The 22,208-nt window shown below is 42.9% G+C and overlaps 1 protein-coding gene across 2 annotated transcripts in view; it reads left to right on the forward strand.

Moving 5' to 3' along the window:
- The first annotated feature begins 2,100 nt into the window (after nucleotides 1-2,100).
- espn (espin) overlaps nucleotides 2,101-22,208 on the forward strand; it is a 105,629-nt gene continuing 85,521 nt past the window's right edge. For both annotated transcript variants that reach the window (XM_055892649.1, XM_055892650.1), the window contains exons 1-2: nucleotides 2,101-3,036; nucleotides 15,476-15,669. In XM_055892649.1, coding sequence (XP_055748624.1) covers nucleotides 2,743-3,036; nucleotides 15,476-15,669 — 488 coding nt within the window. In that variant the 5' untranslated portion in view covers nucleotides 2,101-2,742. The remainder of the gene's footprint in view (nucleotides 3,037-15,475; nucleotides 15,670-22,208) is intronic.

Raw genomic sequence — 22,208 nt, forward strand, 5'->3', positions numbered from 1 at the left:
TGGCTGCCTTCAACTAATGACAGGGCTGTATCTGGAGCTGCATGTTGGAGATAGAAATCAAATAGAATGAACAGAGTACACACAATCTCCTATACTATTCCAATCTATCTGACAGTCATATTTGATCTACACAATACATTTCTATTTGAACATTCTGTATATGTCCATTCTCCTGAATCTCCATTGCCCCAGGTGTACGTAATCAAGTCAAACCAATAAACCAATTATATTTTGTACAGATAAGTGTAAATAAGTTGTAACGTTCAACTACTGTATGACTCTTTCAACATGCCGCTGAAAAGCTTGAAACCTGCAATTAATTTTGTGATACCTGAAAATACTGCATACTAATTCAAAGCTATTTGCAAACATTGCAAACAGCAATTTGGATGCTTAGAAAAACACTTTTTTGTACTTCTTTGTCCATCTGAGGGTAAGTGTTCTTGTTTCAAACACACACTACACTATATTTAAAGGGATAGTTTACTCAGAATACAACCTAACATGAATTTCCACCTATCTTGGCTGTAGTTGATTCAGGAAGGCAGTTTTGGAATATTTTGTTTCCTTTCGACACTTAATAGCCATATTTTGTTACTGTTAGCATTCTCAGTAACACTTAACATTAAACTGTTCTTGTGCCTGTGTAATAAAACTGTAATTACTAATTAGAGGATCATTTTATTAGCATGTTGTTACATAATACTTAATTGCATTTTAATTGCATAGCAATGAGCTGAGCTTTTTTTTAAACTACTGTACACAATAGGAATAGTGACTGTTCTTTATTCCACTTATGTAGGGTGTGTTCGTAAATTCAATCTGGAGTGCCAGAGTGCGCTCAGAGTGCCCTATTGGTCTTCGTAAATTCAGAGTTTGTTAGATTGTTCAGTCATAAATTCAGAGCGTTTTTCTCTCGGGGCGGTCAGAGCGCACACGGGACGCTCTGGCTGAGGAGTAGGGTTGATCGAGCGTTCTGGCCTAACAACTGCAGTCAAGCATCCAAGCTAACTGGCTAACGTTGGCTAGCTTGCTAGCTAATTCCAGACACAAATGAGAGAACACCTCACTTTGACCATTTTACTCGCCTAGCAGAGCTGATAGGCTGTTTTCATGTTATCTAGAGCGTTGGTGACTGTAACTGCAGCTGGCAATCATTTAATTACGCTGTTTTGCCAACGTTTACTGACACCGGCCATATTCAACGGGTGTTGAGCGTTCGTAAATTGCTCAGTTATTCTGCGCTCTGGCACACTCAGACGAGTGCACTAAAAAGGGAGTAGATAGCCAGAGAGAATTTACCAATGCACCCGTAATAACTAAATCATTATGCAATTATAAAGCGATTTCCAAAGTACTATGTAACAACAATGTTGCTATTGTAATAATCGCAAAGTTACTAAACATATATAAGAACTTCATGTCAAGTGCTCCTATATTACCTTGTCTCACTCATGAATATATATTTTTGTCATGTTGAAGCTGTAAAAGTGGTCTACTCTAATGTTGAGGTGATTCCATTTCCCTCGTGTATTTAATTAGGCTATAGGACATATTAATATTTATTTCTAAGAGCCCTCCAAACCATGTCCTTATGATCATATATTTAGACTAATTCAACTAACTTTTGTAGTTGTTGGTTCTTCATCAAATATTTGGCAGCCATCAAATATATATATTTTTTTGTTTTCAAATAGCTAAATTCAAATAGCTTCAAATACTCCTTTGGTTTTCTGAGAGGTGCTCAAAGTACTTTCAAATACAATTTGGTTTTCTGAGACCTGAATTTGAATATAAAAGAAAATAGTTGCATTTTAGTTGAAACTCTAGATAAACTATATTCGGCTACCTCAAGTATTTGAAATGTTGGTATGGTCAGCTCTCCCCCTGGAGAGCAGCTGCAAGTTTTTGCTCCAAACCTTCTCTAACACACTTGATTCTACTCATCAAGGTGCTGATGAATATCTCATTAGTAGCAAAAGCCTGCACGACCATCAGTATAGCTCTACGGGAAGGTTGGCCACCACTGACGTAGGCTACTGTCCCTTTAACTACTGAGACGATTTCAAGCGACCAACATACTACTGGAGTGATCCTCCCCCGGATGGATTATTTATCAAGTGGTGAGTCCCATGTCGCGATTTGCGGCAATTGTGGATACGGGATCCAAGACAGCCGCCCGGAATTATATTCTTAATGACCTACAACTTCGATAACGTTATCATAACAGAGAAACTATGAAGAAAGAAGTCGATATGAAGACCAAAGAATATCTTTGCAACAGGTGTTTGAGCTATGCGTGTTGAGGCAGAGGAGAACAAGATAGTCAGCCATCAGGTGAACTTTATCGTCGTGCGCAATTATAGGCTACCAGTATGCATGAATTATGTTAACTTTATGAACTCAGTTACTAAAATGACTCGTAATTTGACAATTCTGTTGATATTATGTAAAACAACATTTGTTTTTGATAAGTAAAATGACCAAATACATGCTCATTGAAAGACACCTGTCCAAAGAAATAGGCTTTTTCCCCCTCACTTGGATGATGTATGCAGATCTCTGTCAATTCAACGAGATATGCTTCTAAATAGTGGACATACATTTGTTATCTTACTGTAATGTACACAGGACTGACATTTTATTGTTATCTACGAAGAAAATTGTTCAAGAGTTAAATAGAGGTTAAACCTCATCTAGATGCTGCGTTTATAAATACGGAGGAGTTGTCTAGCCGCAGTTATGGTGGTGGAGAGGACACTTCTTGCCGCAAGGCAGGGGGATGTACAAACTCTGAAAGTGCAATTAGCGGAGAAAGTACTGAACAGCGACGTAAAGGACCTTCTCGGAGCCTCACCTGTCCACCATGCCGCCCGTGCTGGAAAACTGACTTGCCTACGTTTCCTCGTGGAAGAAGCGGGTTTACCCGGCAACAGTTTGGCGAATAATGGCGCCAGCCCCGCACACGACGCTGCTGCCACTGGTAACCTGGCCTGCTTACAGTGGCTATTAACTCAAGGTGGATGTCGTACCGCGGTGAGTGGCGTTATTTTCTTGCTACATAGCCTACAGTAGGCCAACATTGCTTTTTAAAAAGGCTAATAGTTCCATAATACAGTCAACATCATTCATCACACAGACCTCTTATTATCATTTTAAGACCAGTCAGAGCTCAGAGGTCTATAGGACAACTTCTAGAGCAGCAAGGTCGAGGTCTGCAGTTACTTGCATTTCCAATCCATTAGTCCTGTAGCCTAGACCTGAAAAACACAAATTAGGTCTATTGTTTCCCAAGAGTAGTCATCTTGGACTAGGCCCGAGCCTACCCATCTCCCCTCTTAAGTCAGTATTTGCTTGACTGTCAAATTGAGCATTTCCTCACATTTCCAGCCTGGAAATTACATTCATCACTTCTTCACACCACTTCAGCATAACACAATTAGTCACTCAGACAGTTCTTTGACCTTTATTGTAGGCCTAAGAGGATAACCCTTGTCTCTAGTACCCCAATGATTTATGTATAGGCCTACACTAGATGACTGATAGGGGGCGCTGTGTTGAAGCCATCTGCCTAAGAGGATAACCCTTGTCTCTAGTATTCCCCAATGATTTATGTATAGGCCTACACTAGATGGCTGATAGGGGGCGCTGTGTTGAAGCCATCATTTTACATTTACATTTAAGTCATTTAGCAGACGCTCTTATCCAGAGCGACTTACAAATTCATCATGCATCATCTTGGCACTCCCCCACCATTGTAAAACATATTTAGCATTTTATTAATATCTACATTCATTTTTGCCACATTTATTCTATTACAGACAACTTAATGCATACTTTTACATTATATTATGCAAGCTAAACATACAAATAAAACATACCAAAAATATAAAACCTTTTCATTAAAGTGTCATTTTTAGAGATTACTAATAAAATAATTATATACATGTAATTTTGTCCTTGAATCATTTAATTGAAATACTGTAGAATTCCATTCATTCCTATGGAGGACTGCTCCAACAGGGGAGTGCCAATATGACTGACAAGTGGCTTCAAAGCCTCTCAATGGTCAATACATAGCATCAGCAATCCAGGGTTTATATACTGTACATCAGTGACTGCACCACTTTTCTTTAGGCTTGTGCAGGCTTTTGTCTCAATGACCAACACGTGGTTAGGATAATTGAGCTACTATATATAAGGGCTAAAGGCACACCTGTTGCCATTGAGAATACCTGAGACTTGTATTAGTTATTACTCTGTAATTATCATCAATACCCATTCTAAGGGAAGTGTATCATTACTCACCACAGCAGACTAAGTTCTATACAACAATGTCACCTATGCTGGACTAATTTGATATGATTTTTACAACAGCTTGAGAAAAAATTCACCTAGAGCCCAGGTCCTCATGCTGACTGTGTAGTGACTGGACCATTTGACAAAACGTGGGGAAAAAGTCATTTTGGTAAAAGCGCATTGATTTCCATACACAAACTTAACTCTGTCTACCCAATGGCACAGGTTACATAGGTTACTTCAGCATTCTGGGAAATATGAATGTAATATTATTGTGTAAAACTGATTGTTATAGGGTGAAAAAGACATTCACTTTCCACCCTCTATGTTAATAATAAGAAGTCTGACTTGTCAACATAAAACAGCGTTTCCACCCTCTATGTTAATAAGAAGAAGTCTGACTTGTCAATATAAAACAGCATTTGAACCCTCTATGTAATAATAAGAAGTCTGACTTGTCAAGATAAAACAGCATTTGAACCCAATAATACATACTGGTCATTTCACACTTGAGGCAGTAGAGACATTGGTTACAAGATTCGACAAAATCCTTCTCGGTCAAAGAGTCACAAGGATGTATTCAGCTCTAATCTTCATATCTATTAGCCATAGAGTAGTGGTGCGCACCAATATTGATAATTCGATACTAATCATACGTCACTTTCCCTGAATATTAATTTACAACACATACTATAATGTCACACACCCACACATGGATCAAACTTAAGGATTCATTGACATATTTGAGGACATGACATTTGACTTATGAATTACTGAATGGTATTGAGTACACCATTAGTCCAATATCACCTAAACACATGTCTGAAAGTAAACTATATAATGTACCTAATCACAGGAGGTTGGTGGCACCTTAATTGGGGAGGATGGGCTCGTGGTAATTGCTGGAGCGTTATTAGTGGGATTGTATCAAATCCATCAAACACATGGTTTCCATTTATTTGATGCCATTCCATCTGCTCCGTTCCAGCCATTATTATGAGCCGTCCTTCCCTCCGCAGCCTCCACTGCTTCTTGTTTTGAAATGTAACCACTGAAATAGTAGTTTGTTTTGGCTCTGTCTAGAAGCATCTGGTAGCTGTGTTATTTCATTTGGGTACTTGAAGAGTGTTAAATCTGTACAAGGGATGAAACCCTATATAGAGCACATTCAAATGGGATTAGAAGTTTGGAAAGCGGTACGCCCTGATGACATTGTCCGCACAATTAATTTGGTTAATGACTTTTTTTTCGATAACTCTATTCGCCATGTTCCAATCACTTAGTCTGGGCTAGGACTGAAAGACACTGGCATTCACACTGCTTTGTTCACTGACCAATTCAGCGAAAATGCAGTCGTAACAATGAGGAATCGATCGGTAGATAAAGGTGCTCTAAATTGACCCGTTTTGCACACCCCACCATACCAGGAGACATCCATTTCTTAATCATTGGAAAATATAAATGGTTGAGTTTGATACAATTTAAAAGCTTACAAACAGTGTTGTCAAACAATTTTATTACTTGGATTTTTTTTTAAATAAAAATTGTCCTTTTGAAACCTTTAACGTGCAAACTCAGATTTTTTTTTCATAAGCATATGTTGTAGCTTAGACCCTATTAAACATCATCTGAGGTTTTTGTGTTGTGCATTCCATGGCTTGAGACACAACATTCTCTTGACTATAGGGTGGGTGTCATTTCAATCATAGAAATCGAATTCATAGAATGGACCTATCCCTTCAGAACCCTGCAATTTGTTGGTACACGATTGAAATGTAAATTCAATTGAAATTGAAACTTCTAAATACTACCACAAAGATGACCTCTGATACGCTCACGTCGAATGTCAACTTAAATCGTCAAGTCTATTCTAATAAACTCAGCAAAAAAAGAAACGTCCCTTTTTTCAGGACCCTGTCTTTCAAAGATAATTCGTAAAAATCCAAATAACTTCACAGATCTTCATTGTAAAGGGTTGAAACACTGTTTCCCATGCTTGTTCAATGAACCATAAACAATTAATGAACATGCACCTGTGGAACGGTCATTAAGACACTAACAGCTTACAGACGGTAGGCAATTAAGGTCACAGTTATGAAGACTTAGGACACTAAAGAGGCCTTTCTACTGACTCTGAAAATCACCAAAAGAAAGATTCCCAGGGTCCCTGCTCATCTGCGTGAACGTGTCTTAGGCATGCTGCAAGGGAGGCATGAGGACTGCAGATGTGGCCAGGACCATGTCCGTACTGTGAGACGCCTAAGACAGCACTACAAGGAGATGGACGATCAGCTGATCGTCCTCGCAGTGGCAGACCATATGTAACAACACCTGCACAGGATCGGTACATATGAACATCACACCTGCGGGACAGGTACAGGATGGCAACAACAACTGCCCGAGTTGCACCAGGAACGCACAATCCCTCCATCAGTGCTCAGACTGCACGCAATAGGCTGAGAGAGGCTGGACTGAGGGCTTGTAGGCCTGTTGTAAGGCAGGTCCTCACCAGACATGCAACAACGTCACCTATGGGCACAAACCCACCGTCGCTGGACCAGACAGGACTGGCAAAGTGCTCTTCACTGACGAGTCGGGGTGTTGTCTCACCAGGGGTGATGGTCGGATTCGCGTTTATCGTCAAAGGAATTGAGCATTACACTGAGGCCTGTACTCTGGAGCGGGATCGATTTGGAGGTGGAGGGTCTGTCATGGTCTGGAGCGGTGTTTGACAGCATCATCGTACTGAGCTTGTTGTCATTGCAGGCAATCTCAATGCTGTGCGTTACAGGAAGACATCCTCCTCCCTCATGTGATACCCTTCCTGCAGGCTCATCCCGACATGACCCTCCAGCATGACAATGCCACCAGCCATACTGCTCGTTCTGTGTGTAATTTCCTGCAAGACAGGAATGTCAGTGTCCTGCCATGGCCAGCCCAGAGCCCGGATCTCGATCCCATTGAGCACGTCTGGGATCTGTTAGATGGGAGGGTGAGGGTTAGGGCCCTTCCCCCCAGAAATGTCCGGGAACTTGCAGGTGCCTTGGTGGAAGAGTGGGGTAACATCTCACAGCAAGAACTGGCAAATCTGGTGCAGTCCATGAGGAGGAGATGCACTGCAGTACTTAATGCAGCTGGTGGCCACACCAGACACTGACTGTTACTTTTGATATTGACCCCCCTTCGTTCAGGGACACATTATTCAATTTCTGTTAGTCACATGTCTGTTGAGCTTGTTCAGTTTATGTCTCAGTTGTGGAATCTTATGTTCATACAAATATTTACACATGTTAAGTTTGCTGAAAATAAACACAGTTGACAGTGAGAGGACATTTCTTTTTTTGCTGAGTTGATCTATCGTTCTATGATTTGAATAGGTTTCCTATGGAGGATTGACAGTATACTTTAAAACAATGGATATCCCCATTCTAGTCAACATTCTCTGATGTGTGGACCTCCATCCATTTCAATTGTATTCCCATTTTAGTACATTTATCAGCCAAAACGTGACACCCACCCTTTATTCAAGAGCTGTCTCTACCCGATAGCGTCACAACACAAACACCTTAGATGATGTATAATAGGGTCTAAGCTACAACATATGCTAATATGGAAAATAACTGACGTTTACACGTTTTTAGATACTTGACATTGAAGGTAAAACAAAAAGAAAAATCACCAGAAATTATAAAATAGTTTGACAACCCTGTTTGCTTTTGAATGATATCAATCTCACCCGTTTTCTCTTTTCCAGTGATGAAGACATGGATGTCTCATGGAATGGCGGGGTATATAAAGTGGGTCAACTTTGAGCTCCTTTTTTTATGTTTTGGCATTCAGCTCCAAAAAGTCACTTTCTAAGTACTTCTGAAATGGGCAAATATGTATGGAAGGTTTCACTCGAATCAAAAGGAGTCCTGTCAAAAAGTGATTGAATTCAAATGGATTTACCCAGTGTCACGTTCCTGACCTGTTTTCCTTTGTTATGTATTTGTTTTAGTTGGTCAGGGCGTGAGTTGGGTGGGTTAGTCTAGGTTTTCTATTTCTATGTGGGGTTTTGTGTTCGGCCTGGTATGATTCTCAATTAGAGACAGGTGTGTATCGTTTGTCTCTGATTGAGAGTCATACTAAGGCAGCCAGGGTTTCACTGGTGTTTTGTGGGTGTTTGTTTCCTGTGTCAGTGTTTGGGCCACACAGGACTGTTTGAGGTTAGTCACGTTTGTTGTTTTGTATTTTGTAGTGTTTTCTTGTTATTTACATTAAACATGTACAATTACCAATCCGCATCTTGGTCCGATCCATGCTCCTCCTCATCTGAGGAGGAGAACGACATTGACAACCTTAACAGAAACACCCACCACAACAGGACCAAGCGGATTGAGGAAGGAAGGAAGGAACTAAAGCAATGGAGAGAAGAGGAATGGACTTGGGAGGAGATCCTGGACGGCAAAGGACCCTGGACTCAGCCAGGGGAATATCGCCGTCCCAAAGCGGAGCTGGAGGCAGCGAAAGCGGAGAGGCGGTTTTATGAGGCAAAGGCAAGGCAGAGTGGCTGGAAGCCCGAGAGGCTCACCCAAAAATTTCTTGGGGGGGGGGGGGGGCTAAAGGGGAGTGTGGCGAAGCCGGGTTGGATACCTGAGCCAACTCCCCGGGCTTGCCGTGGAGTGAGAGGGCGTCGTACTGGTCAGACACCGTGTTATGCGGTAAAGCGCACGGTGTCCCCAGTACGCGTGCTTAGCCCAGTGCGGGCTATTCCACCTTGCCGCACTGGGAGGGCTAGGTTGAGCATCGAGCCGGATGCCATGAAGCCTGCTCAACGTATCTGGCCTCCAGTACGTCTTCTCGGGCCGGTGTACATGGCACCAGCCTTACAGGTGGTGTCCCCGGTTCGCCTGCATAGCCCAGTGCGGGCTATTCCACCTCGCCGCACTGGCAGGGCTACGGGGACCATTCAACCTGGTAGGGTTGGGGAGGCTCGGTGCTCAAGAGCACGTGTCCTCCTTCACGGTCCGGTATATCCGGCGCCACCTTCCCGCCCCAGCCCAGTACTACCAGTGCCTACACCACGCACCAGGCTTCCAGTGCATCTCCAGAGCCCTGTTCCTCCTCCCCGCACTCGCCCTGAGGTGCGTGCCCTCAGCCCGGTACCTCCAGTTCCGGCACCACGCATCAGGCCGATTCTGCGTCTCAGCCGGCCAGAGTCTGCCGTCTGCCCAGCGGTGCCTGAACTGCCCGGCTGCCCAACGCCGTCTGAGCCATCCGTCTGCCCAACGCCGTCTGAGCCATCCGTCTGCCCAACGCCGTCTGAGCCATCCGTCTGCCCAACGCCGTCTGAGCCGTCCGTCTGCCCAGCGCCGTCTGAGCCGTCCGTCTGCCAAGCGCCGTCTGAGCCGTCCGTCTGTCCCGAGCCGTCAGAGCCGTCCGTCAGTCAGGAGCCGCCAGAGCCGTCCGTCAGTCAGGAGCCGCCAGAGCCGCCAGCCAGTCAGGAGCCGCCAGAGCCGCCAGCCAGTCAGGAGCCGCCAGAGCCGCCAGCCAGTCAGGAGCCGCCAGAGCCGCCAGCCAGTCAGGAGCCGCCAGAGCCGCCAGCCAGTCAGGAGCCGCCAGAGCCGCCAGCCAGTCAGGAGCCGCCAGAGCCGCCAGCCAGTCAGGAGCCGCCAGAGACGCCAGCCAGTCAGGAGCCGCCAGAGACGCCAGCCAGTCAGGAGCCGCCAGAGACGCCAGCCAGTCAGGAGCCGCCAGAGACGCCAGCCAGTCAGGAGCCGCCAGAGACGCCAGCCAGTCAGGAGCCGCCAGAGACGCCAGCCAGTCAGGAGCCGCCAGAGACGCCAGCCAGTCAGGAGCTGCCAGAGACGCCAGCCAGTCATGAGTTGCCCTCCGGTCATGAGCTGCCCTCCGGTCATGAGCTGCCCTCCGGTCATGAGCTGCCCTCCGGTCATGAGCTGCCCTCCGGTCATGAGCTGCCCTCCAGTCATGAGCTGCCCTACAGTCATGAGCTGCCCTACAGTCATGAGCTGCCACTCAGTCCGGAGCTGCCACTCAGTCCGGAGCTGCTGCCCCTTATCCCGGAGCTGCTGCCCCTTATCCCGGAGCTGCTGCCCCTTATCCCGGAGCTGCTGCCCCTTATCCCGGTGCTGCCCCTTATCCCGGAGCTGCTGCCCCTTATCCCGGTGCTACCCCTTATCCCGATGCTGCCCCTTCATTTAGGTGGGTTTAGTTGGAGGGTGGTCATTGGGCGGGGGATACGGAAGCGGGGAGTGACTATGGTGGGGTGGGGACCTCGCCCAGCGCCAGAGCCGCCACTGTGGACAGACGCCCACCCAGACCCTCCCCTAGACTTTGTGCTGGTGCGCCCGGAGTTCGCACCTTAAGGGGGGGGGGGTTCTGTCACGTTCCTGACCTGTTTTCCTTTGTTATGTATTTGTTTTAGTTGGTCAGGGCGTGAGTTGGGTGGGTTAGTCTAGGTTTTCTATTTCTATGCGGGGTTTTGTGTTCGGCCTGGTATGATTCTCAATTAGAGACAGGTGTGTATCGTTTGTCTCTGATTGAGAGTCATACTAAGGCAGCCAGGGTTTCACTGGTGTTTTGTGGGTGTTTGTTTCCTGTGTCAGTGTTTGGGCCACACAGGACTGTTTGAGGTTAGTCACGTTTGTTGTTTTGTATTTTGTAGTGTTTTCTTGTTATTTACATTAAACATGTACAATTACCAATCCGCATCTTGGTCCGATCCATGCTCCTCCTCGTCTGAGGAGGAGAACGACATTGACAACCTTAACACCCAGTAGTGAATTTGCATAAACGTCTCAAAAGGTCTGAAAGGAAAGATGGAGCATCTCTCTTCCTCTTTCCTCTGGCTGTTCTCCAATACATGTCCAAGGCTTTAGAGAGAGGGTACATGGAATGGAGGGATGACTGACTTGTTATAGGGAAATTCCATGGTAATGCGGAGACGGCAATTTTTCACTTTACATGTATGCCAAACAAAAACCATTGATTTCAAAGTTTAACACACCACACAACTCAATGCACAAATACTACTTTTAACAATTTTCACTGAACATTTCACAGAAACACGCACTGGAAGAACTGTGCAGATGCAAAACACTATTGGGGGTATGGAGTGAGAGTCAGGAGTTGGAAGGAAAGTCTTCAAAGGAAGGGGAGTGCCTGCTGGTCAGGGAAAGAAAGCTGGTGCTGAGTTTTTTTTTGTGCTTTGGTTTTGAACAGTGTCAGAGGGACTGAGAGAGACAGGGACTGAGAGAGACAGGGACTGAGAGAGACAGGGACTGAGAGAGACAGGGACTGAGAGACAGGGACTGAGAGAGACAGGGACTGAGAGAGACAGGGGCTGAGAGAGACAGGGGCTGAGAGAGACAGGGGCTGAGAGAGACAGGGGCTGAGAGAGACAGGGGCTGAGAGAGACAGGGGCTGAGAGAGACAGGGGCTGAGAGAGAGGGAAAGATAGGGGCTGAGAGAGAGAGGCTGGGAGAGGCTGAGGGAGGGGGAGGGAGGGGGAGAGAGAGAGAGAGAGGTGGGAGGGGTTCATAGTTGGCATGCAGTGATTTTAAACATGTGACACCTTTTTATTACAACACATACTGGGCACTGGCATTTGCTCCGAATTAAGATTCAACAATGTCTGCAGAAAGAATGGGGTGTCAGCTATGACGTGACACATTGACTTTGAAAAAATCTGTTTTGGTTATTGAACTATACTAAGTGAAGTGGATTTATAGCCAGTAACGGAATTTCATCATGGGTTCCTGATCTGTACTACACAGAAATTAATATCCATAATTATGCATACTGTTCTCTTCATGGTGATGTATCCTATATAGGTACACAAAGGTACAAATAGGTAATATCCTCCTTTGCATATTTGGGTATTATTCTTCACACTGGCTATTATTTTAATGAGCTCTGACTCCAAACAAGACCAAATTTGGTTGGTCCAGGCCAGAACAAACTTGGTTGGTCCAGACCAGATCAAATCTGAACCAATCATAGATATCGATGTTTCACAAGTTTGGACATGAAAGTACAGCTCAGTAGAGTAGAGTTTAGTATAGTACATTAGTGTACTATACTGAACTCTACTTTGCTGTACTCTGCTGTACTGTACTGTACTTTACTGTACTCTACTCTACTGTGCTGTGCTGTCCAAACTTGTGAACCCACCTGTGGTTTGTGACTGCTATAATTTCCCATTGTATCAAATTCAATTACAGAAATTCCATTACAGATTTTTTCGGGAAATTGGATTGAACTAATATCAACACTTCTATTTAGTTTGAGAAATGTTACTGCCTTCTGTAAGTTTAAGAAACATTGCCTTGTGACTTAATTCCGTTAGCAAAAACCCACATAACTTTAAGTGTAACGGTAATCCTCCTCCTCTTCATCAGACGAGGAGGAGTAGTGATCGAACCAAGGCGCAGCGTAGTGAAATTACATAATTTATTGAACACGACGGAAAAACAAACTAAACTTGCATAAACAAACAAAACAAATAAACGATGCAGACAGACCTGAACGACGAACTTACATATAACGTGAAGAACGCGATGAACAGGAACAGACTACATAAAACGAACAAACCGCATACAGTCCCGTATGGTGCAAACATATACACAAACACAGGAGACAACCACCCACAACGAACACTGTGAAAACGCCTACCTAAATATGACTCTTAATTAGAGGAACGCCAAACACCTGCCTCTAATTAAGAGCCATACCAGGCAACCCAATAAACCAACACAGAAACAGAAAACATAGAATGCCCACCCAAACTCACGTCCTGACCAACTAACACATATAACAAACTAACAGAAATAGGTCAGGAACGTGACATGAAGATATTTTCACATTTCTCCCTCATGAGAATGAGGGAGGATAATGAAAGTTCACAGAAGTAACAAGTAAAGATAGACCAATCAATTAGTTAGTGTTTTTACTGATGTCAATGTTAACGGAATATCGATTTTTAATCACTTAATCATTAATAAACAAAATTGATATCAGTAAAAACGCTAATAACTAATTGATTGGTCTACCTTTATTTGTTACTTCTGTGAACTGTCATTATCCTCCCTCATTCTCATGAGAGAGAAATGTGAAAATATCTTAAAAGTTATGTGGGTTTTTGCTAATGAAATTAAGTCACAAGGTTTATATTAGTTGGCAGGGGTCTCTACTTTGATTGACTTTTTCTGGTAGATATTTTCTAAGATTCCTTTTCCATCTGTTTGACCAGAAAGCCTTTGCTTATTCCTTATTTGTAGGATGTTAAATGGTAACAAAATAAAATGTGTGTGTATATATATATATGCCTTAATAAAAAATCTAAATACTCTTAGCTTTCATTTGACACCCAATTTGACACGCTCCTATAAACTTCACATGTTGGTGCTCATGGGTCCTTTTACATTGAAATGACCTTTATGCCATCAGTCTTACTAATGCTATGCAAATCACCTCTTGAATAAGCTCAGCTAAACCCTCATGACAGACCGTCCAACAACATATTAGGGGGTTAAATGAGCGGTTACTCCCCCCAATGGAATGTCTACTACTACTACTAGTACTACTTTGTCCTTTTGGTATTTTTCTGTTCAATAAATTAGTGCTAGTAAAAGGACTAGACTAATAAGTGCACCCTTCATTACCGCCACATACACTGAGTGTACAAAGCATTAGGAACACCTGCTCTTTCCATGACATAGACTGACCAGGTGAAAGCTATGATCCCTTATTGATGTCACTTGTTAAATGAGCTCCCGAGTGATGCAGCGGTCTAAGGCACCTCATCTCAGTGCTAGAGGTGTCACAACAGACCCTGGTTCGATTCCAAGCTGTACCACAACCAGCCGTGATAGGGAGTCCCATAGGGTGGCGCACAATTGGCCCAGCGTCGTCTGGGCTAGGTTTGGCGGTGGTAGGCCGTCATCGTAAATATTAGTTTGTTCTTAACTGACTTGCCTAGTTAAATAAAGGTAAAACATATTTTTTTCCATTAAATCCACTTCAATCAGTGTAGATGCAGGGGAGGAGACAGGTTAAAGAAGGATTCTTTTTTTCTGTTCTGAAGGTAAAAGGGGGTGCAACTCAATATAAGAAAGGTGTTCCTATTGTTTTGTACACTCAGTGTATGTTCACCATTCACTGCTAGGCTTGAGTGGCTGTCTGACCATACAACCACCACAAAGAGTGTCACTGATTGGCTGACATTTGTATATGGTCTCTCTTCCCATTAGTAATGTAATCCAGATGAGGTTTGACACAGTGGGTGCTCCTTGTTGGTTTCCACACGATGTCAATGGGTCACTGACATCGCTTCAGAGCATCCTTGACACACACCGCTTGTTTTGTGAAAGTGGTTTCTGGTGCAAACACTTGATACCCGAATCAGATAATAGATTAACGTCTATTAAAGTATTCATCAGGGTTACCCTACACTGAGTGTACAAAACAATAGGGACACCTTCCTAATATTGAGTTGCACCCCCTTTTGCCCTCAGAACGGCCTCAATTCGTCAGGGCATGGACTCTACAAGGTGTCAAAAGCGTTCCACAGGGATGCTGGCCCATGTTGACTCCAATGCTTCCCACAGTTGTGTCAAGTTGGATGGATGTCCTTTTTGTGTCGGACCATTCTTGATACACACGGAAAACTGTTGTGTGTGAAAAACCCAGCAACGTTGCAGTTCTTGGCACACTCAAACCGGTGTGCCTGGCACTTGCGACCATACCGTGCAAAGGTACTTATGTATGTGTGCCCTCTGAATGGCACACATACATAATCCACGTCTCAATTGTCTCAAGGCTTAAAAATCCTTCATCCTTCTTTAACCAGTCTCCTCCCCTTCATCTACACTATGCTGATTTGAAGTGGAGTTAACAAGTGACAATAAGGGATCATAGTTCTAACCTGGATTCACCTGGTCAGTTGGTCATGGAAAGAGCAGGTACACTCAGTGTATATGTCTTCAACGATAGTTTCATATTCATTTTTCAATCACTTGTGTCATCTCCTTAAATATATCTTGAATGCAGAGCATACTGATGATCAATGTCATCGTTGTGATTCAAGACCACGCGGGATGTTACCATTTAAATGAATCAGCATTAAGTCTTGAAACCTGACTTTGATATTTCCTGTGTCTTTCCTCTTCCGTAGGACCGGGATAGTTCTGGAGCCACCGTTCTCCACCTCGCCTCCCGGTTCAGCCATCACGAGATCACAGATTGGCTGCTGAAGAGCGGGGAAGCGGACACTGGGGCGTCCACAGACACTGGGGCCCTGCCTGTCCACTATGCTGCTGCCAAGGGAGACCTACCCTCCCTCCGTCTCCTGTTGGGTCACAGCCCAAAGTAAGAGCGCCAATGCTAACGCTAAGCTAACCCACTTACTAGCCATTATCCATATACTATCCACACTAGGGCTGTGGCAAGTTGACAGTTTTGCTTAACGTTTAAACTGCCAATTTTTAAAAATTGTTTTTCCATTAAAACGATAAGAAAAAATCATACAATTCCAGACAGTAGAATTCCAGGCAGTAGAATTACAGTAGAATTCCAGACCTTAGAATTCCAGACCTTAGAATTCCAGACAGTAGAATTCCAGACAGTAGAATTCCAGGCAGTAGAATTCCAGGCAGTAGAATTCCAGACCTTAGAATTCCAGACAGTAGAATTCCAGACCTTAGAATTCCAGACCTTAGAATTCCAGGCAGTAGAATTCCAGACAGTAGAATTCCAGACCTTAGAATTCCAGACCTTAGAATTCCAGACCTCAGAATTCCAGGCAGTAGAATTCCAGACAGTAGAATTCCAGTAGAATTCCATGCAGTAGAATTCCAGTAATATTCCAGACCTTAGAATTCCAGACCTTAGAATTCCAGACCTTAGAATTCCAGGCAGTAGAATTCCAGGCAGTAGAATTCCAGACAGTAGAATTCCAGGCAGTAGAATTCCAGACAGTAGACTTCCAGACAGTAGAATTCTGCTCCGGCGTAAAATGTTCTGTATTCTTTCCCTAACAATATAGTATGGTAGCTAGATGTGTTTTATTTCTACTAAATGGCTTGGTAAGTCACGGTATTTAACAAACTTTAAAGTACTTAGGAGAGAGTGGTCTGCACACAGGCAGCAGTCAAGCAGGCTGCGCGCAGCAGCTCGAGATTATTTGATTGACAGTTCTGGTTGAAAAGTGATGGATTTGAGTCCGGCTTCAGAAGTGGCATTCCTTTACAGACAATAAAAATGTCAGTTCATATCACCAGAGAAGTTTTCGTGTCGGCATTTAAAAAACCCATAGTGTAGCCTACCCTAACAGACAGACAAACAAACATGCAGTAGTGGAGGATGCTTTCAAAGGGCCACATTCCATTATGTCTGAAAAGCGTAATCAATACAGGCTAGGGGTAGCCATTTGTAATTTCATATGAGGCAAAAACGAAGAGTAGGCTAGATGCAAGACTGGCCTGATGACATCAGTGCCATGAATAGGCTATGGTTTTCTACACGCAATAGACCGAAGACTGAACACACGCTTGCATCATTAGCAAAGACACAGAGCAGGCAGGCCAGCATGAGGGAGTGAGCGACAGAAGGCAAAAGGCAGAAGAAGCCTGCTCATATGTTTTGGTAATTTGCATCTCGCAATGTCTAGTCTTGCATGCCTTGCAAATTCACCAAGTAGCCTAAAGTTCACCTCTACTATGAACTTTTCCCTAAGGCTCAACTTAAAACTTCTCTAGGATAGGGGGCAGCATTTTCATGTTTGGATGAAAAGCGTGCCCAGAGTAAACAGCCTCCTACTCAGTCCCAGATGCTAATATATGCATATTATTAGTATTGGATAGAAAACACTCTGACGTTTCTAAAACTGTTTGAATCATGTCTGTGACTATAACAGAACTTATTTGGCAGGCAAAACCCCAAGGACAAACCATTCAGATTTTTTTTTTTTGAGGTCACTCTCTTTTCAATGAGTTTTCATTGGGAATCCAGATTTCTAAGGGACCTTCCTGCACTTCCTATCGCTTCCACTGGATGTCAACAGTCTTTAGAAATTGGTTGAGGTTTTTCCTTTGAGAAATGAAGAAGTAGCCATGTTCAGAATGAGGCTCCAGTGAAGTGTACTGTTTGTTAGAGTCGCATGACCAGAAAGCATGCTACACATTGTTTTCCTCCGGTATTGAACACAGATCATCCCGTCTTCAATTTTATTGATTATTTACGTAAAAAATGCTTATAGTTGTATTACAAAAGTAGTTTGAAATGTTTGGACAAAGCTTACAGGTAACTTTTGAGATATTTTGTAGTCACGTTGTGCAAGTTGGAACCAGTGTTTTTCTGGATCAAACGCGCCAAATAAATGGACATTTTGGATATATATCGACGGAATTAATCGAACAAAAGGACCATTTGTGATGTTTATGGGACATATTGGAGTGCCAACAGAAGAAGCTCGTCAAAGGTAAGGCATGAATTATATCTTTATTTCTGTGTTTTGTGTCGCGGCGGGTGGGTTGAAATATGATGGTCTATGATTGTTAGCTGGGGTGCTATCCTCAGATAATAGTTTGCTTTCACCGTAAAGCATTTTTGAAATCTGACACGTTGGCTGGATTCACAACAATTGTAGCTTTAATTTGGTATATTGAATGTGTGATTTCATGAAAGTTAAATTTTTATAGTAATTTATCTGAATTTTGCGCTCTGCATTTTCACTGGATGTTGGCCAGGTGGGACGCTACCGTCCCACATATCCTAGAGAGGTTAACACTAACAACTAACACTACCTAGACAGTAAGGGCCCGTTCAGATTCACTAGACTTGTTACCAGCGGCAGTCTCGTAAACCACCAGATAAAAAAAATTGTGTTGACATTAGCTACACTTACCATGGCTTCGGCAACACTACTAAAGACACTGATAACTTTAAGCTACGTAGTAAACAATATTTTCAAGTAATTTTGGGCCGTGCTATATGATGGCCGTAATTTTCAGCACGTATACAGGTGCACACAGCGTCGAACGAGCCGTGCACTTGCTCATGTCCGGATTGTGGAATCTATTTTCAACACATTGCCTGTTACTGGTTCTTCAGGGAGTAACAAAGATGAAGTAATGTCATCGCTGAATTCACGTTATGTTTGCTATTTCATGCAGCTACCGAATAGAAAGCCACCGAATTCAACTCACACACATATCATGCATATCAATATATTTAGGCATAATTATTGATCATACTGACCTGAAGTATTGGTTAGCATACATTTTTTGGCACATCTGTCACAGAAAAGGGATGGGGAAAGTGTAGGCTAGACTCAGTTAATCTGATTTTGTTCATCAAATGCAAATCATTAATCTCTGATTGACAGTATTCAGGTATTATTGCATGTTTACTAACCAATCGCAGTGAAATTAGATACAATTTAGTCATGATCAGTTTCATATTTCATTCAGTTAAGTTTTTAGATTGGCTTGAGAGTGGCGTTGATGTTGTTGGTTGGCTAGCAAGCAAAACTTGACATTACATATCGTTCATTTTTGGGCAAACTGGCCCAGCCACTTGGTAGCTAGCTATCGTTAGTTCAAATTTACATTTACATTTACATTTTAGTCATTTAGCAGACGCTCTTATCCAGAGCGACTTACAGTAGAGTGCATACATTTTATTACATTTTTACATACTGAGACAAGGATATCCCTACCGGCCAAACCCTCCCTACCCCGGACGACACTATGCCAATTGTGCGTCGCCCCACGGACCTCCCGGTTGCGGCCGGCTGCGACAGAGCCTGGGCACGAACCCAGCCCAGCCTGGGCGCGAACCCAGAGACTCTGGTGGCGCAGCTAGCACTGCGATGCAGTGCCCTAGACCACTGCGCCACCCGGGAGGCAAATAAAACAAAATGATGTACTAGTATGAAATTGCAATTGTAAACTATAAAGTATAAACCCACCATAATGATGTTGGTGAAGAAGTTATGAGTGAGGTCCCAGGTGGCGGGTCCTGCAAATCATCAGACAGTCCTTGCACTTACAATCCCACTGCCATCTTGACGCATAGCACTGCCCACTTCGTGAAATGGCATGAAAATAGTGTGTCCCCTGGCTACATTCCCCCTGCACACCTCTAGTACTGTAAATCTCACAGGAAGAATCCTATAAGAACAGCATCTAAACCATTAAATACTTCAATAATACAACATGATATACAGATACACCAATTCACAAGCATGTGCAGGCATTGTAAGATTGTTTATTTTCCCATTTGCAAACTGTTATGAATTTTATGAATAATGATGTATACATTTAACGTAGAACTATAACTAACTGAATTCTACCCTGTTTTTCTGTAATGATAAATAATGTTAGTTCATAAGAAAGAGGTTATGTAGCATGTACCTGGGAAGAGAGGAATGTATGTGTGTGCCTAAAGAAAACAAAGTGGATCATTAAACTATGTTTGAACCGACCCGGCTGTAACTCTGGGGAGATAAGATAGGACAGGGAGAGCCCCTCCAGGTTTCCCGTATCTGGGGGGGGACTGAAACTGTCAGTTGAGTGGTAATAAACTATGGTGAGACTTCAGGAGAAAATCCTAATGCTAGTGTGGATGTATGGGCGTAGGTTAAGAGAATATTATAAAAGGAACGTCTTTGTATATGCGCAGGAGCGCTCTCGTAAATACATTTTCTGACTATCGTAGCTGGGCCTCCGTCTGATTCATTTCAACCAGTTTCCTACAAATTCTGGGTTTCAGGCTGAGTAGTTAATTGAATTGGGTTTATGAACATGGAGAAGATAATTCTCATTACACAAACTCAAATGACAAAACGAGTCAGACACAGCTAGCTAGCTAACAACATTATGACTAGGTTACCACTAGGGATGCACGATATATCGGTGAACATATCGGAATCGGACGATATTAGCTAAAAATGCCAACATTTTCGTCCGACGTCTAGTTTAATGCCCCGATGTGCAAAACCGATGTCAAAGCTGACGTACATACCTATATAGCGTAGGGACATGATGTAAGGACACCATGTAAAATTTTGCGCTATATGTGCAACACAGCATTCCGAAACTAGCCCACAATGTCTGCTGTGTGGATCGTGCAGTCATTTGAAAGAGTAACAAGATTTCAGCGAGGCAACTCAAAGGCGAAATCCATTAAAGCCAAGATAATGGAATTCATTTCCCTTGACAATCAATCGTTCTCTGTCATGGGTGATGTTGGCTTTCGCCGACTGGTCGAGCACCAGTACACACTACCAAGCGCACTGTTTTTCAGACGTTGCCCTCCCAGAGTTACACAGTAATGGCGTCACTGCTATTAGCTTCACGACATACATTTGGTTCTTTGCGTGTCAAAAAAGATACGGTAGCACTGTCAAAAGCTGTACAAAAAAAAGTCTGCAAACAAGTAAACACCGGCCACGAACGATGTGTTTACAATACTGGGCCAATTGTGCGCTGCACTATGGGACTCCCAATCACTTCTATGCATTTTGCAATGCCCAATGCTGTTATTTTGCTCAAACAAAAATCAATACTGTTAAATTAATTGTTTTTGGAATTTACAATACCCCTGACTGTTTAGCTTTTATTTTGGTGATTGTTAGTTCTCAAAGATTATATAATAAAAAATATATAGGTCCATTATCTTTTCTAGTCGTTTAAGTTTACACTGAAAACATTTTTCGATCCCAAAAAGTAATATTAATTTATAAATAAAAGAGTATATAATATTGAAATGTTAAATTGTTTTTACAGTTTAGACTTAGGTGTCCCGAAAAAGAGCTTACCCAAGGGTTTCTATGGCAGAAAAATCCCTGGATGCACTTTTGCCAGCTGTTTTGTTAAGGCCACACAAACAGGATATTACTGCATTTGAAGGTAAAAGACAAATAAAAGACAAAAAATATAAGTAAAATGTCTAGACATTTCAGCCGTTAAAAAAACATTGCTCCGCTATTAAGATTTTTACTGTAGGAGCATTTGGCTACACGAGACAATTCTGTTTACATTCGACGGCTCGGAGGGAGGTTACTCCCTCCCAAAAAAGGCTTGCCAGCGATCTCCGGAGTTGGCGCAGGAGATGTGACAATTTTGCAAGATTACTGTAAAAGGTCGAGCCGAGTGTATTTTCTCAAACTTTAGAGAATCTCTTGCAGTGAGAATACACTTTAAGTGAACACTAAGACATGGCAGCCATCTTTTTCTCTTAATTGGTAGCCTACTGTGGGCCTTAGATATTTCCTAAGTCAACAGGACTGCCACAGAATACTACGTTTTCACAGTTATGTTGAGCATTTTTGGGGCATTACATGCAGATAATCATCTGCCTTAACTCGTAGTTTTCCGTAATAATAGCATGGTTAACGCTTAAGAATAATTAAGGCAAATAAGCCAATAACCCTAACCCATTTATAAGCATTTTTAATGACTTATTAATGAAAGCTACTGTAAAGTGGTATTAAAAACATTACAGAGACTCAGGCTCTGATGCATGTTTTGATTCAGTGATTTGTCTTTTGTCAACACTACGGGCTAACAAGGGATTTTCAAGAGATCACAGATGTTGCCAGGGAATCTGACACTAGCCTTTTTGGCAACTGTTGAGTTAACTAGTCACCTTCAGTTCAAATCACATGATGAAATACTTCCTAAAAGAATGCACTCAACCATGGCCAAATATGACATTTGCTGCCTTTTTTGCTGAATTGTCCTCAGGGGCTAAATGATCGATTGTCCTGGATTAATAATAATGTTGTCACATATAGGACGTCCCCTGCTCATTGCTTGATTTGTCATGATAATCGTGCATTGGTTTTGTCGTGTAGAATCTAATTTGTGTGTGTGTGTGTGTGTGTGTGTGTGGACATGTGTGTG

The sequence above is a fragment of the Salvelinus fontinalis genome, chromosome 31 (assembly GCF_029448725.1).
Source record: "Salvelinus fontinalis isolate EN_2023a chromosome 31, ASM2944872v1, whole genome shotgun sequence".
NCBI classification, from domain to species: Eukaryota; Metazoa; Chordata; class Actinopteri; order Salmoniformes; family Salmonidae; genus Salvelinus; species Salvelinus fontinalis.